Genomic DNA, 16750 nt, shown 5'->3' on the forward strand with positions numbered 1-16750 from the left:
TTTCACATTGGTGAAGGTAGTTTCATTTTTGTCCAGTCCCCTATCGTGGCCAGCAGAACGCATTGTTAGAAAGTTGTCTGCAGTTAGGAGTACAGTCCAGGTCCTTGGGACAAATATAAACTAATTAGCCTTTGCAAAGATTAATCCTATGACCCTGGTTTTATCTATATGGTGCTTTGGCCAGTTGTGCATAATAACACCACAGATAATCCATTCCCTACGTGCCAGTTTTTCTTGAATGGTTAGGAAATAGGGAGACGGGTCAGGAGATACTCTGCACGGTATTTCTCCCACCTTCTGAAGGTTACAAGGAAAAAATGAAGTCACTTGAATCAGTGTGTTGTCAGTCTTAAAAGAAGTGTAAAGATTTTTATGGGTGTGTGTGTGTGTGTGTGTGTGTGTGTGTGTGTGTGTGTGTGTGTGTGTGGCTATATGTTTGGATAGGGCTTAAAATTATTTTAGAGTACTGGCTGTTCTTCCCCCTCGTCATCCGCCACTCCCCCGCCTCGAACTCGAGAAGGTATTAGAGTAAATCATATCTACTTGATGGATAGTGAATCAATGAAGTGGAAAAGTTTAAGTGAACTAAAGGTAAATTTTGGATCTCATCATTTCAGTTCTTTTGTCACTTTCAGATGTCCTCAAAAGGACATTTATAGTAAAACATTTTACACATACACTCAAGCAGATACGTATGCATTTGTGTCAGAGTCAGACTGTAGAATGTGCTACCGTAAATGCGAAGGACATTTTCAAAGTGGTTCTCAAACTACCAGGAAAGTGAGTTTAAAAATGGACCTCAATTAAAAAATAGAAAACACTTCACCCTTTACCTACTTACCCATTTATACAAAAGAGTGAACTTTTAAAGTTGAAACTTTTCTATTTTTTTTGCTTATCCCATTCTTAATAAGATTATGAGGGTTTGGCTCAGTGGTTAGAGTTGTCCGCCCATGGACTGGGGTCGCAGGTTTGATTACGGTCAAGGGAACATACCTGGGTCTCAGGCTTCATCCCCAACCCTGCTCATGACACCTGTGGGAGGCAGCCAATCGATGTGTCTCTCTCATCGATGTTTCTGCCTCTACCCCGCCCTTCCACACTCAGAAAAATCAATGGAAACAAAGGTCCTCGGGTGAGGATTAGCAAAATATTTTTGAAGTTGATGACTGTGTCAAGGTGGCTAAGGGGGCCAACGAAATAGGTGATCTGTGATAGTAATTGTGTTTTCTGTTGATTTGAATCCTTACTTGCTGGGGCATAGTATTAGTTCAGCATTGATCACTTAGTAACATGAATTGTAATATATGCAAATAATAGATGGTTGAAGCTACGAGCATCTTTATCTGAAAGATGTTTATAAATTTTGGCATTTGCAGGATGCATTATTGTACTTGAGACTATTAAAGCAAATACTGAGTGCTAAGATGTGTTGGATGCTGTGCTGAGTAATTTATATCTCATTCGTCAACCAATGGGTAAGTAGTAGTAGTAGTACTTATTTTAGGACAGTTTTCTAGAAAACATAACAAAAGAGAAAAAAATATATAGACCAAAACAATGGAAATAGAGAACATTGTTTAAAATCATCCCCTAGTTAAAATACCAAACTTAGGGTAAGATTCAAACCTAGACTGTGGGATATGGAAATGTGTGCTTTGTTCAGAGAAACTCTGTTATGGGAGCGGGAGATGAACACTCTGGGGGGAGTCACAGCCTGCGGGTAAAGCTACACCAGCGGTCACCTATTCCTCATCGGGGGTTGGAAGTGGGTACTGGGGATGCTTCTCTGGAGTGGGAGAATTAGTCTTTCTAGCACAGTCCTCGTGGAATGACATTAATGTCATTTTTAAACCAGTGAAGTCATTACTCACCGACACATAATATTTATGACTCTCTTCATGTCAAGTAACGTCCACTAGCCCCTAATTATCTGATACTCTCTTTTCCTTGAGCACTTCCTTCAAGGTGTTTGGGCCACTGTACAACTTACTTAAAACCTCAATATGGGAGTTCTCCTTTGTTTCTTTATGAGAACCCTAGCACATACACAACTTTTGTCAATGATATTATGAAGGTTAGGACTGATTTCCAGAGCACAAAGTCAGATGGCAGAAAGGATAATTCTGAGTGCAACGCGTTTAGAACAACTCGGAACTTCTCAGGAGATGGCTGAGAGCAGTTGTCCCGTGCAGTTTGCCGAGTTGGTGCTCATGACCTGAGAGCAGATGATGGCCCTCAGAGGCAGCATAGCCAATGCAGCGGGGGCAGCTTTACTAGGAAGTGAGCAGTATGTGGTCTTGAGGGTAGTGAGAGCAGGGGTGCAGTTGGGTAATATTCTAAGGCTGCCTGAGTGGCTACAGAGCAGGGACTTAGCACCCAGAGACTGAGTTGTGGCTCCACCTTGATCGATGTGTAACGTTGTTCAAGTCCGTTATCCTTCCTGAGCCTCAGTTTTTTCATCTGTGAGATGGGAATAACAGAAATACCTATCAGCGTTGCTGTGGATATCAAGTCATTTGAGATAACCTGTAAACTATAGATCATGAAACACTTCCTAGTTCAGATTTTAGAAGCGGCACAAAAGCATGACAGCGCAGAGTCGGACACGTGTTGGAAGCCTTGTTTCACGTAGAGCAGAGCAGGTAATACACGCCTAACTTGCTGGCAGTCTTTCAAAAGACCGAGCAAGATAGGAGAGGGGTTTGTGTGTCTGGATTTAAACGACCAACAAGGAGTAACTGTTAGTGAAGTGGCAGTGACAGGGACTTTATAAATTTATGATTCCGTTATCAGAGGCCGTGGAAGGGTTAGAACATTCTGGAAAATGATACTATAGTGAATGAGGAAAAAGAGTTGTAGTCTTGTCAGAACAAAGAGGCAGCTGGACCATCCCACAAAAGTAAGAATATATTGAACTTAACCCCAAGCTAGGGAGGGGTTCATCGTGAGCAGGAGCCTGGCTGCCCACCAGGCGGAAGCACAGGCCTGGGCGGAGCGGTTGGGGGCAGCAGCCAGCCTCCCCAGGCAGGAGGGAGGGGTGTGGTGGGCCTGCTCACTCACCCTTTTCTCCTGGGTTTTTCCATTTCTGTTATTTGCTCTCACCTTTGTTTTATTTTCCCTGAATGACTCTGGTCTGTAGCAGGTAGACTCCAAAGGGAAATGACTAATATATGTGATGCCGAGCCTTGTGTGTTTGGGGTGTGTTTTTTTTTTTTTTAGTATCAGTACTTTAGGAAAATTTTTAACTGGCTGTTCATGGGGAGAAGATTGGGAGACTCCTGGACTCGTGTGTAAGTTGCTGGAGGGCATTTTTTTTTCACAGAATCTAGAACAGTGCCTCACACATAAGCAGGCATGAATGAATGAGCGATGTCATGGGGGGAAGGCCTCAACAGTGCAGGCATTAGAAATGGGGCTGGAGGTTTGCTGGGATTAAAATGGTGCTATGGTCGGGCAACCTGGAAATGCTGGGTTTCTGCTTTCAACCTCAGATTTCTAAACACGGTTCCCAAGAAACACCATGACCAATGGCTCCTGGGAAACCGGTGTCTCATTAAGTGCTGGACCTTAGTGCCGCGATGGGCCAGAGGATGGGCCAGGACTGCAGGCTTCTAGCGCCAGTTCCTCCCGCTCGGCCCCGCCCCTGCCCTTGGCTGCAGGGAAATGAGCGCATCTCACTATTTGGAGAGGGGTCAGAGCAGGACCTGTCAGTGAGCCCCTTCCCTCCCCAGGGGCACAGAACCGAGAAAGGAAAAGGCAAACAGCCACGTCCACACGTGTGGCCTATTAATGGCAAACGGCCTTGCTCGCTGCCGGACGTGGCTCAGTACGTGTTCTGTGATCTGATCAATCAGATTGGCAACTCACGGGGGGAGAGGGGGTCAGGGCTTGTGCCTGTCTCTCAAATTCTTTCAAACCCTCCCTCCTGTTACTACCACAGACCAAGTCACCCTCAAGTCCCCGGGCTTCTGGCTGCAAGTTTCTTCTGAACATCGACTCTGGATGGCCTCCAGTCCTTTTTCTAGGTAACAGCTACGCAAAAACCCTTCGGAGTTTCTCAGTCGCTATTTGGATAAACACTCCACTCCTTACCTTGGCCTGCACGGCTGTCCGCTGCCCACAGCCCCGGACTCCCCCCAGTGAACCTGCCACCCTCTCTGCTCTCGTTACTGAACTGCTTTCAGTCTCACACTTGGTCATGCTCCCTTCGGCCACAGACAACTTCTTCTCTACTCCTTACCTATGAATCCCCCCCTTTCCCAGATTTCAGCCCCAGCACCACTTCCTCCCTGATCACCCTCCCCTCTGCACTCCCCCCTGCCCCCTATACCACCATTTCTGAGTCTTGGACCACCCTGTACAGCTCCTTCCCAGCACAGACGTCTGTTTGTAATCATCTGCTGCTCCGTGTGAAAATTTGACTTGATTTCCCGCCATCCAGAGCCGTCTAGCTGCCCATGGTGTGTCAGTGTTGGGCACAGTGCTTGGAGATCAGATCATGGGTGAATACGGTTTAAGGAGAGCATCCAGGCCCTCTCGTTAAACCAAGGCTGCCAAGAGAGCCATAGGGAAGCTCTGCCGGGGAGTTTGAGGCTCTGCGACAGCAGCAGTGGGACCAGAAAACTGCCGTGTGTGTTTGAAATTCGGGGAAAGGGGGTGGATTATGAAAACAACAGAGCTGAGCTGGATTTCAACCCCCAACAAGATTTTAAAATGTTCATAGCAACTCTGCCACGTAGGCTTGGCAGGTCTTACCATTTCCTCCGTGCGACGAAAGAGGAGACAGGTTCAGACACATTAAGGACCGTGGACAAGGTCACAGAGTGGAGAGGAAGAACAGGACTCAAATCCAAACCGAACTTCTCCCATCTAGACTCTTGAAGGTCTCTCATTGGGTCTTTCCTATGAGATTTAAGCACATGCTGGATGCTAACTGCACTGTTGTCACAGTCCAGTGAGACTGCCACTGTCATCCATGAGATACACCGGACCTTGTTCACCAGCTTCTCTCTGCATCCCATTTTCTAGTCCCACCAGGTCCTCACGCCAGCTGCCAGGTGGCTGATTCAGGGAGAAGGCCTTTCTCTCGTCAGGAGGCAAACTCCCAGAGTCAACAAACAGCTCAGATCCTGGAGGAGAAACCTGCTCAGCAGGTGCTGGGAACACCTGGCAGCAGGACAGCGCAGCCCCTCCCTCTCAGCCCCACCCCAGAAGCCAGAGCAGGACTTCCAGGGGGCCTGCCCCACCTCTCCGGGAACTGGGAGCTCTCGGGGTTATGCATAGTTGCCACCTTTCAATTCCTGCCTGGCAGCCCCTCTGACACTCTTCCTTCTTGCACCTGGGGCTCTTGCAAATATTTCAAAGTCCAGAAAGACGGAAAACCTGTCTCCTATTCCTTCCCCTGGATTAGAGAGGCAGCCGTTGTGTAGAGGAGAGAATCTAGTATTGTAACTAGACCAAGGTTCAAGTCCTGACTCCCCCCTCAGAGCCAGCAAACTTTCCTGAATGTGTGCAGAATTCCTGTGTTTTTAAAAAATGGGCAGACATGCCCCAGGGAGGCACATCACAGTGATCAACTAAAAAAAAAAAAAAAAAAAAAAATATATATATATATATATATATATATATATATATATATATATATTTATTTAAAAATATATGTTTATTTATGTTTATATATTACATTTTTAAAATAACATATTTTAAAATAAATAATCCAAGAATAAACTGTTTTGCATACTCACAACTATAAAATTACTTTTGCCCCACCCGTTATGTATTAAATAACCTGTGCTCTCCGAGTGACATCTTTCACCTCCTCATCATTGAAGTTTATAACTGGAGTAACCACGGTGGGCAGGGCATATTCTGTCTCTCAGGTATTTTACAGAAGGACCAGACAGCAGGCAAAAAAAGCAAATAATTGAGTTAGCAAGTCCATGCTTTTCAACCGAGGTTGACCTTAGCATTACCTGAGGAATTCAAAGAAAATTCTGGTGCCCAGGCCTGGGTAGCTTTGCTCTCTGAAACCACGCCAGGCGACCATAGAGCACAGCCTGGGCAGAGGACCAGGCTCGCTGGCCCCCCTCCGCAGCCCTTCTGAGCCTGGCGTTCGGGAGGAGGCTGGGAGAGAGGTTTTTGTAGCTGTACATCATTTACATCATGAATTAATGTTTTCAACCTGTTTGCACATTTCAATTTTGGTTAACTTTGTCCAAGCTCTGATCCCTCCCCAGGGGTCAGACTTTTTGACAAATGAGGTCATTTTTTAAAGACAGGATTTCTCCAGCGGTCTCACGGGAGGCAGGTCCCAGGACCAGCCACTGGCAGGGAAAGGGCTGCAGGATCTGTCTGTAGCTGAGCAATAAGCTCACTGTTGCGGGTTTCACCTGGAACTGGAGTTGTGTATGAACAGAAAAAGGTGAGCTTAAAACCATATTTTGACTTTTTTATATAATGGGGCTGCAGGAACAGTGAATTCAAACATTGAAATAAACAAAAACAGTGAAAGGAAATGGTATTTTTACCTTGGCTGGATGAACCATGTATTCGCTATCTATTGCTGAAAACTCATTGGCTTAAAACCGCGATTTTCAACCTTTTTCATCTCATGGCACACATAAACTAAATGCTAAAATTCTGTGGCACACCAAAAAATACACTTTTTGCCAGTCTGACAAAAAAAAAAAAAGGTATGATTTTGATTTATTCACACTGGATGGCTATTGCTGTGTTGGCTGTTGTCACTTCTTTGACGATCTAAGAGAAAGAGGTCAGTGCCCCTGACTAAATAGTCAGGTATTGCGTGTTTTAAAAATTCTTGCAGCACACGGGTTGAAAATCACTGGCGTAAAACAACAATAATTTATTATCTCTCATAGTTTCTTCGGTCAGAAATTCAGGCAGAGCCCAGCAAGAAGTGAGTCTTTTTGTTTTGTTAATCCTTACCCGAGGATATTTTTCCCATTGATTCTTAGAGAGAGTGGAAAGGAGGGGGAGAGACAGAGAGAGAAATATCGATGTGTGAGAGACACATCTATTGGTTGCCTCCCACACTCACCCTGACCGGGTGGAGATTGAGCCTGCAACCTGACTGGAATCGAACCCAGGACCCTTCAGTCCATGGGCCGACGCTCTATCCATGGAGCTAAACTGGCTGGGGAAGGAGCTTGTCTTTGCTCAATGTCTGGGACCTCAGCTGAAAGAACCACACAGCAGGGACTGGAATCATCTGACAGCTTGTTGCACTCACATGTGAGATGGTTGACTCTGGCTGTTGGTGGGAACACCCCTATGTGACCTGTCCATGTGGCCTGGGCTTCCTTCCAGCATGAGTTCCAGGGGTAAGTGCTCTGAGAGCAAGGATGCCAGACGGATTCCCCACTGCCTTTAGGACCTAACCCAGGGAGTCAAATGCCTCTTGGTTGAGGCATTTACAAAGGTTCGCTCAGGCTCAAGGGGAGGGACATAGGTCCCATCTCTTTTTAGAGGAATGGCAAATCATAATGCAAGAAGAGCTTATAGGATGGGATCGGTTAGTGCAGCCATCTTTGGAAAATACAATCTGCCTCACATTGTCTTTTAATTTTCTTACTCTTAAAATCAGATTCCAAAAATCACATGTGTTCCTTGTCAGAAAAACATTTCAATAAAAATCCAGAATTTGTACACCAAAGCACATTTCCTCTCTGACTTTACTCACTATATAAATCCTACTACCTAGAGATAACTACCATTAGATTGATGTTCATTTTTCCATACAAATTATATACATACATGCACTGCTTTTTAATAAATAAACTACACACATTATTCTGCAACTTGCTGCTTTTACTTACTATGTTATGAACACAGTGCCAAGAAAGTATCTACAAAAACACCTTTATAATGCTGGCTGTCATAGTATGATTACACCATAACTTATTAATGTTTTCTATTAATGGACATTTAGGTTCTAATTTTTAAAATTATTAAAAATTAACGATACAATGAACATTCTTATACTAGAATCTAGTAACTAGATCATGTAGGGTAGTATCTTAAAAACAGATTGTTCTGTTCAAAGGATATGCAGGATACTGTTTTTCAGTACGAGTGTTTTTTTAATCTACATTAAGCAGGATATACTTTTTTTCTTTGAAGATGGACAGGTTTCTCTAGCCTCCAAATGAAGAACAGAAAAAAAAACACACATTTGTTCTTAGGTTTAGAAGATGCCTGTAAGCTTTGAGGGGACCTTCTCATTTAGGAAATGGTGAATAACAGAAAGTAGGTGGTTATGAACAGGGGGGCGAATTTCCTTTTCTAACGCTTTAAGTCAGGCTGATATGGAATTGAATGTGGATTCTTTAAGGGTCTCACGTAGAGGGAGGCTCATCAGAAAGTGATAGCAAAGAGGAAACCAGCTTGAAGCAACAAAACAAAACAAAACAAAAAACACAGAGTCTCATATGTGACCCCAAAGTGAACAATAAAGATTATTATTGGCCATATAGATCTAATATCTGGGTTTACGGTAGATTCCAATATTATGATGGTGTCATCCTTTGTTCACAGATGGCTAACCTGCAATTTACTGGAGGGTTCTTTCCCCTCGCAGAGATGGGTTATTGAAAACCTCTTTGCTAGAAAGGAAGTTCTCACACATGGATGAACTGTGAGGACATCATGCTAAGTGAAATAAGCCAGACAGAAAAGCACAGGTATTGTATGATTTCACTGATATTAAATTTCTTGAGGAAGCAAATTCATAGAGACAATGTAGACTGGAGGTTACCCTGGGCTGGGGGTAGGGGGTTGGGGAGTTACTGCCTGGTGGGTACAGAGTTTCTGTTTGGGGCTATGAAAGGGTTTTGGAAGGAGATGGCAGTGATGACGGCCCAGCATGGTGAATGTGATTAATGCCACTGAATCGTACACTTGCAATCAATGGTCAAAATGGCACATTTTATGTGTTATGTCTTCACACACACACACACACACACACCCACACACACACACCCTTTGCTGGAGCAGGAGAGGTTGGGGCTCTGTCAGTGTTCCCGAGGCTTTGGCTTCCCTTTTGTTTTTAAAATAAAACCCTCTATTTTTAGGGATTTTCACACAAAGGCTCATGTGGGCGTGGGAAGTACTCCCAGCTGCCCTCCTATTTCACGGAGCCTAGCAAGTTATTTAAGTTTAGGAACTATGCCAGATTGGAAATGAAAATATTAAACTCTCTCTGTGTTAATGTAGTGGGCTTTTTTCTTCTTCTGCAAGCCGGGGCCCTGGACCCTCTCCTTCCCCCGCAGTCCCCACGGGCGGTTCGGAGAGGTGCTGAAGGCGGTGCGGACCGGTCCCTCCCCACCCCGCAGCAGGCGGAGGGCACTTTCCTGGCAAAGGAGGCCCGCGTCCTGAGAGCCGGGGAGGTGGGGGAGCCAGGCGCACTCCGGGACCCCTGGGGCGCAGTCTCCGCCTCCTGTCGGGATGCATCTGCGCCTGCCCAGGAGGCAGGCCCACGCGGGAGCCCGGCTCTCCCGCTCCCCAGCCTCTCCGTCGCGCGGGCAGGACAGACTGCGGTTCCTAAGACGCGGCTGCAGTGAGCAGGCTGCCGTCCTGCCCCAACCCCAGGCCGGCGCCTCAGCTGGTTGCATGGAGCTGGCCGGGAGGGCAGTAGCGGCCGTGGCTGGTGGAGACCAGCCTGAAGGCTGGCGGACCCCCGGTCCTTCCCGCTGCCCCCCAGGGCCCTCCCACCCGGGCCAGCATTCCGTCCCCTTCCTGTGGGCCTGGGGACGGACGGCTCTGCAGCCCAGCCCCGGCCTTCGCACCTGGAGCCAGACTTGTGGGTGCAGACGTGGCCGGGGTGCCCCAGCCCGGGCGGGACCCGCCTGGCCGGCGGGACAGCTGGGACCCGCACGGCGACACCTGGCCAGCCACGTGGCCGCGGGGCGGGGACGGGGCGGCGCCGCGCTCGGAGCTGGCTGACCGGAGCCGGGGAGGGAGGAAGCGGCGGCGGGGGCGCACAGGTGGCCTGGGGCGGCTCCTCTGGCGGAGGAGCTCTGTCCTGTCGGAAGGGGGCCAGGCCGGGGTCACGTTTGCCCCCCGCTCAGGTAGACCAACCCCCACCTCCCCGTCACCTGCCGCGCGTACACGGGCAGCGCGTCCGCACCCGGGCCCTCGGACACGCACCGCCCAGCGCTCCCAGAGCTTGGGTTCTGCGCTGTACCAGGTTCGTGTGAGAGGGGGTGCACTGGCCGAGATGCGAGGCGGGCTGGGCTCTGGCTCCCCAGCAGGTCTCGGTGAATCTTGGGGTCCTTTCAGGCGGGCCAAGGGCCGGAGCAGAGGGGCTGTGCGCGGACCAGCGCTCCATCTGCACGTGGGCCGCCGGGCGGAGCTGGCAGGGGAACTTTCTGGGGTCCCACCCCTCCTGCAGCCCACCAAATCCTTCATTCTTCCCAGCTGCTTCCCTGAGCGCACAGCGGTCCCCCAACCCCCAACTCTTGCTCTGAATACTCCTCAGTGAGCGTCCCCCCTTCCTTGCCTTCGCTGGTCACTGTCATGGGCCATGTTCTTCTCACGTGACCATGACCTCTACCCCATATCCCTTCTCCCAATTTCCCTTTTCCTCCTGCTTCCAAGGGGTCAGGAGCCCTGTCTCAGCCCAGCGCTCTGCTGGAGGGAGGGAGACTCGGAGCCCGCCCCGGGGCCCCTGCCCCAGGGATAGCTGGTCCAGGGACGAAGGAAGGCTCTGCTTCCCTGATGAGACCCCAGCCTGGTGATGATGCTCAGCCAGCCCTTTCTTACCCGCCTCTCCACCCCACACCCCTTTCTGGCCCTGCTCCAGAGGGACCCCCAGGACAACCTCCTAACCATCCCTCTCCCACTCTGCTCATGGTCTGGTCTTCTATTCACTCACCACCTGGAACCAGGTCTAGTGAGTGAAGGTGCCCTCGCCCTGGACAAAGGGGTTCCGAGGGTGGGAGAGGAGTGTGACACTGTGTCCTCCAGGGCTGGGCGGCTGGCTCCCCCACTCCCCACCCCAGGGAAGGAGCTCAAGGAAGGAAGAGGGAGCTGGGGCAGCTGGGGCTTCAGTGCAGCACAAGGTGAGGCGGATCTAGGTGGGTCCTGAAGAGGGAGGGAGAACTCAGCTGCTTCAGCCTTGGAGCGACATCTGGTGCAGAGGAACGGTGGGCGGTCAGGAGGGAGGGAAGGAGCCAGCCTGACTCAGGATGGTGTTTACCTTCCAGAGGGCCTCCCCACCCAGACCACCAGGACCCCCGTTCCCAAGAGAATGGCCCAGATGTCTCACGTGCAGGAACTCTTCTACGAGGCAGCCCAGCAGGTAGGCCTGGGTGGTGTGGGGGCCTGTCAGGGAACCCCTGAGGCCTGTGAGCAAAGGATCACCAGAGAGGAAGCTGAATGGAAACATTGCAGTGCACTATTTTAGAAGTAATTATCTCAGAAGTTTATTTTGGTGCTCCAGCTTAACCGAGAACATATAGCCAACTCTTAACCATCCGTGTGCAGAAAATCTTCTTTGCTATTATTTTGAATGCTGGACTCTCCCATTCCCTGCCACGGAGACTATCTGCGAACAGAGTGAGGACTCAGATAATATGGAACTCCTTTTCATATTGAATCAAACCAGTGTAAGAAGGAGAATTTATTTCGGAAAAACATAGATGCTGAAGTTGAATGGATTTCTGGATTCCCTGATGTCTGCAGGGTATTTTTTTTTCTTTATCCTCTTCCTGTTGATCACTAGTTATAGTAAATGTTCGATGTGGCTATGGAATTGAAGTGGCTCTCCCCGGAAGTAGTTAATCCCTTAAAAAAGAAGAAAACCTACTTAAGTGTTTACCGGGAAACTACTTGTTTCCAGCGTCTTTTCTGGTGACGGATCACTCAGCCTAGATGTTTTCACGGTCCCTTGGGTTTCTCTCATGCTTTGTAGAGCAGGGCAGGAGGGCTTTTGGGATTTTAATGGGGAATGAGCTCTCCCCCGCCCCCCAAGAGAGGAGAGAATCAATTCAAGGCCTCACACAATAAGAGCAGGGTCTAGATTGGGGGGTCCTGAGCCCAGGGTCAGAGGCTGGTGAGACAAATGGGGCCCAAGGTTGGTGGGAGAATCCAGACTGGCTGGGTACCCGCTCCTCATGCACAGGAGCACATGTGAGGAATGCAGCATGATGGTGGGCAGGTGATGAGTCTCCCCTTCCCCAGGGCTGTAACCCTGCTGCTTAGAAATGGGTGACTGGAGACCCGGAATGGCTTCCTCAGAGATATTTCAGAGCTCTTGTCCAGAGCTGTTCACTCCTGGGTGAAAAGGCCCGTGGCCTCCTTCTTAGCGGGGTTGAGGCCCCTCAGAGAGACCTTGATTTGTCAGAGGTCTTACATTTTGTTTAGCTTGCCCAGTCTCCCACCGTACTTCCCACGCATCTTCTTTGGGTGTGTAAGACTGTGCGTGGGTTCTGTGTTCAGTATGAAAAAGATACTTGGATGGAAAATGTGAGGCCCTTATCCCCAGGGATTCCATAAAGGGAAACAAATAAGACGTTCTTGGTTCATCCCTGAGATTGGGATCTGTTAAGGCTCAGCTGTAATGCTCTCTCCCCTGTTCAAAGCCTTTAGTGACTCCCTGTGTCTGCCACCCAGGGTTCAAACTCCTTAGCCTAGGTCCTGCACTGTCTGACCCAGCCCGAGTCCCCAGCATTTTCTTCTTGCTTGGGGTTCTCTGTGCCTCCTGAATGTGTGTGACTTTTTCCTTTACCAGGTTACAGATTTTTTCTGCCATTATTTCTTCAAACACCTCTCTATTCCTTTCTTCCTTTCTGCCTCTTCTGGCACACCTGCTATTTTAATATTGTTACATTTCACATTGTCCCACAGCTCCCGTAAGCTGTCCTCCTGTTTTTTAATTGCTTTTTTCTTTTTGGTTCTCTGATTGAGTGATATTTTCAACTCTGTCTTCTAATTCACTGATTCAATCCTCAGCTTCCCCTAATCTCCTGTGTACTCCTCCCAATGTGTTCTTTATTTGTGTTATGTCATTCTTTATCTTAGACTGTTCTTTTTTTCATAGTTATTATATCTTTTTTCATACTGTTGAGCATTTTTAACATCATTACTCTGAACTCTGTTTCAGATAAATTTCTTATCTCTGCTTCATTTATCTCTTCTTCTGGAGAATGCTCCAGTTCTTTCATTTGGGGGTTGTTTCTTTGTCTCCTCATTATGGCTTTCTGTTTGGGTTTGTGACTATGTATTAGGTAGATCCTCTACACCTCTCAGTCTCTAGTGCAGGGCAGTGTTAAAGGCTGTTTCTAACTAATTAGATCAGGCAAAGACTCAAAGCCTCCAGAGACCACCTCTATCTACAGACTGATAGGATTCTGACTTGAATTGCACCCCAGGCAATCATTCTCAGGTGTGGCCAGAGTTTTTTTTTAAACAGGTGGGGCAGTTGCTTCTGCCTGGAGGCTAATTGTTACTTTTAATTTCTTAAGTGGCCTCAGGGCAGGGTGTTTTCCAATAGGGTGTGTCAACTGTCTTCCCCCCAGGCAAAGCAAATGTCTGTGTGGTAAAGATGTCCTCCGCTGCATGAGGGAATGACAGCCCAGGAAACTTGGGGTGTCTGCCTTCTGAGGTCTGTCCCCCAAGTCCCATGTCCTGGCTTCTGCTCTCACAGCTCCAGTCCACTTCACCCTCCCTCTGTCAGAACACAAGGTGGGTGGCTCCATAGCAGATTTTGTGCCTTGGCTCTTTAAGAGGGTGCCTGAATTTTCAGCTGTTACTCTCTGGCAGACAGCTTCCCTGCTGCTTTTCACAGCCAGATGTTATGTGGGTACCCTCCTCAGTTTTGGTGTGTCTGCTGGGGGGCCCAGCTTGGGGATTAGATCCCAGAATTCTCAGTGGCACCCGCCACAGCAGAGATATCTCTCCAGGACAAGCATGTCAAACTCAAAGGCCAACACAGGCCAAATAAACAAGGTTAAGTTTATGTGAGCTGCAAAAAAAAAAAGCTCAATTTTCATAGAAATGTAGGTTTATTTCAATAGAGACATGCTGAATACAAAGGACTGAACTAAATGAGTAATCCTATATAATAAAGAGGGAATATGCTAATTGACTGCCCCGCCCTCAAAGATGGCAGCGCCCACAGTCACAAGATGGCAGCGCCCAGTCCCCTCAGCCCCCCAGTCGCCCAGGGCTGGCCCAAAGTACAGGCAAGCCTCAGATGGCAGCTGCCCAGCTGCCCAGGGCCACCCAAGGCTCAGATAACCAGGGCCGGCCAAGGCTTGCGCTGCCAGCAGTGGCAGCAGCAGAGGTGTGATGGGGCATCACCTTCCCCTGATTGTTGGGTTGCCTCCTGCCCCTGAGGGCTCCCGGACTGTGAGAGGGGGCAGGCCAGCTGAGGGACCCCCCTCCAGTGCATGAATTTTCAAGCACTGGGCCTCTAGTTGTTAACATAAAATAATAGAACATTTTAATAAAAATTAATATTTTTTCTTGAACATTAACTTACCAGACACTAAATAACTGCATAAATTAATAAGCATGATGCAAATAAAGCTATTTTTCTTGTTTTCCGAAAGCAAAATATTTCCTATTGCGCACACCAAACAAGTCAGTCCAAGACGAATGAAGTGGCCATCGGCTGCTAAAATATTCGCTGCTCGTATTAATGGAGAGAAATGGTGCGCCTGTGCGTAAGGCGCGTAAGGGAAATGAATGCAACACGATTATAGTAATCAGTCATTAGTGAACATTGTAGTTGGTTATTAATAATTATGTATAACAGGATATTATAAAAATTAAGTTATGAAATTTTTTATTAAAACGTTTATTACATACCGTTATATTGGCTGGGCCGCAAAAGTATTCATTGAGGGCCACATGTGGCCCGCAGGCCTCGAGTTTGACATGCTTGCTCCAGGACTTTAGTTGCTGTCTGTGAGTGCCCAACCAGCCCTTTTGTGCCTCTGTCCTTCTTACCAGTCTCCATGCGGTCTCCACTTTCAGTCCCCAGGTATCAGGATTCTCTCCTGCGAGTTTTCTGTTGATTATTCAGGAAATTATTCTGTATTTTAGTTGTAATTCCAGTTTGTTCCTGGGAGCATGTCTGTGCTGCATCTACTTACTCTGCCGCCATTTTTATTTTTATTTTAATTTATTTATTATTTATTTATTTAATTTCTTTATTGATTATGGTGTTACATATGTGTCCTTATTCCCCCATTACCCTCCTTGTATTCCCTCTACTCATGCCCTCACCCCCTGTTGTCTGTGTCCATTGGTTAGGCTTATATGTATGCATATAAGTCCTTTGGTTGATTTCTCCCCCTTACCCCCACCTTCCCCTACCTTCCCTCTGAGGTTTAATGGTCTGATCGATGTTTCTTTGTCTCTGGATCTATTTTTGTTCATCAGTTTATGTTGTTCATTATATTCCATAAATGAGTGAGATCATGTGATATTTATCTTTCTCTGCCTGGCTTATTTCACTTAGCATAATGCTCTCCAGTTCCATACATGCTGTTGCAAATGGTAAGAACTCCTTCTTTTTTACCATAGCGTAGTATTCCATTGTGTAGATGTACCACAGTTTTTTTAATCCACTCATCTGCTACTGGGCACTTAGACTGTTTCCAAATTTTAGCTATTGTAAATTGTGCTGCTATGAATATAGGGGTGCATATGTCCTTTCTAATTGGTGTTTCTAGTTTCTTGGGATATATTCCTAGAAGTGGGATCACTGGGTCAAATGGGAGTTACATTTTTAGTTTTTTGAGGAAACTCCGTACTGTTCTCCACAGTGGCTGCACCAGTCTGCATTCCCACCAGAAGTGAGAGTTCCTTTTTCTCTGCATCCTCGCCAGCACTTGTCCTTTGTTGATTTGTTGATGATAGTCATTGTGACAGGTGTGAGATGGTACCTCATTGTCGTTTTGATTTGCATCTCTCGGATGATTAGTGACTTTGAGCATGTTTTCATATGCCTATTGGCCTTCCTTCTGTCTTATTTCAAAAAGTATCTGTTTAGGTCTGTTGCCCATTTTTTGATTGGATTGTTTATCTTCCTTTTGTTAAGTTGTATGAGTTCCCTGTAAATGTTGGAGATCAAGCCCTTATCGGTGATAACATTTGCAAATATGTTCTACCATGCAGTGGGCTTTCTTGTTTTGTTGATGGTTTCTTTTGTTGTACAGAAGCTTTTTATTTTGATGTAGTCCCATTTGTTTATTTTCTCTTTAGTTTCCATTGCCCTAGGAGCAGTATCAGTGAAGAATCTGCCGCCATTTTTAATTCTCGGCAGGTTCTAAGCTTTATTCCTTTCTGCTGTACGCCTTCTGCCCCAAAGGTATGAGCAAAGCCACCCAGATGGAAAACACAAGGCCGTGTGTGGAAGAGATAGCAGGTTGGGTGGCTGACACGTCTGAAGCTCAGCTCTGGGATTGGTTGGCCCTCCAGGAGTTTCCCAGGAACCTTTTTCTAGTTTTACTCAAGTCCTGGGAGTCAGTAATTCTGCTAAGAGCTTCGGGGCCTGAAGAACACGGGATTAAGAAGGCGGTGCCCAGTGGGAAGAGAGCTGGTGAGTGTCATGCCAACCCCATCAGTTCAGATCTGCTTTTTTCTTGGTCACAGGAAAGTAGCTCTCAGGAAATTTGTCCATAGAGAGAACACTTATGAGTTAGGTGGAGAGGTGAATGAATGGATAGTCTCAGGGGTATCTGTGTGTGTGTTGGTCACAGGTATGAGGACCAGCTGG

General features: G+C 47.4%; 1 protein-coding gene across 1 annotated transcript in view; it reads left to right on the forward strand.

Annotated features, from left to right (window-relative positions):
- Window positions 1-9468: 9468 nt before the first annotated feature.
- The window catches only part of SLC12A8 (solute carrier family 12 member 8), a 149148-nt gene continuing 141866 nt past the window's right edge, over window positions 9469-16750 (forward strand). Inside the window, exons 1-2 of the mRNA XM_054709647.1 lie at window positions 9469-9580; window positions 11229-11323. Of these exons, the coding sequence (XP_054565622.1) occupies window positions 9469-9580; window positions 11229-11323 (207 nt within the window). The remainder of the gene's footprint in view (window positions 9581-11228; window positions 11324-16750) is intronic.

The sequence above is a fragment of the Eptesicus fuscus genome, chromosome 3 (genome assembly GCF_027574615.1).
Source record: "Eptesicus fuscus isolate TK198812 chromosome 3, DD_ASM_mEF_20220401, whole genome shotgun sequence".
Lineage (NCBI taxonomy): Eukaryota > Metazoa > Chordata > Mammalia > Chiroptera > Vespertilionidae > Eptesicus > Eptesicus fuscus.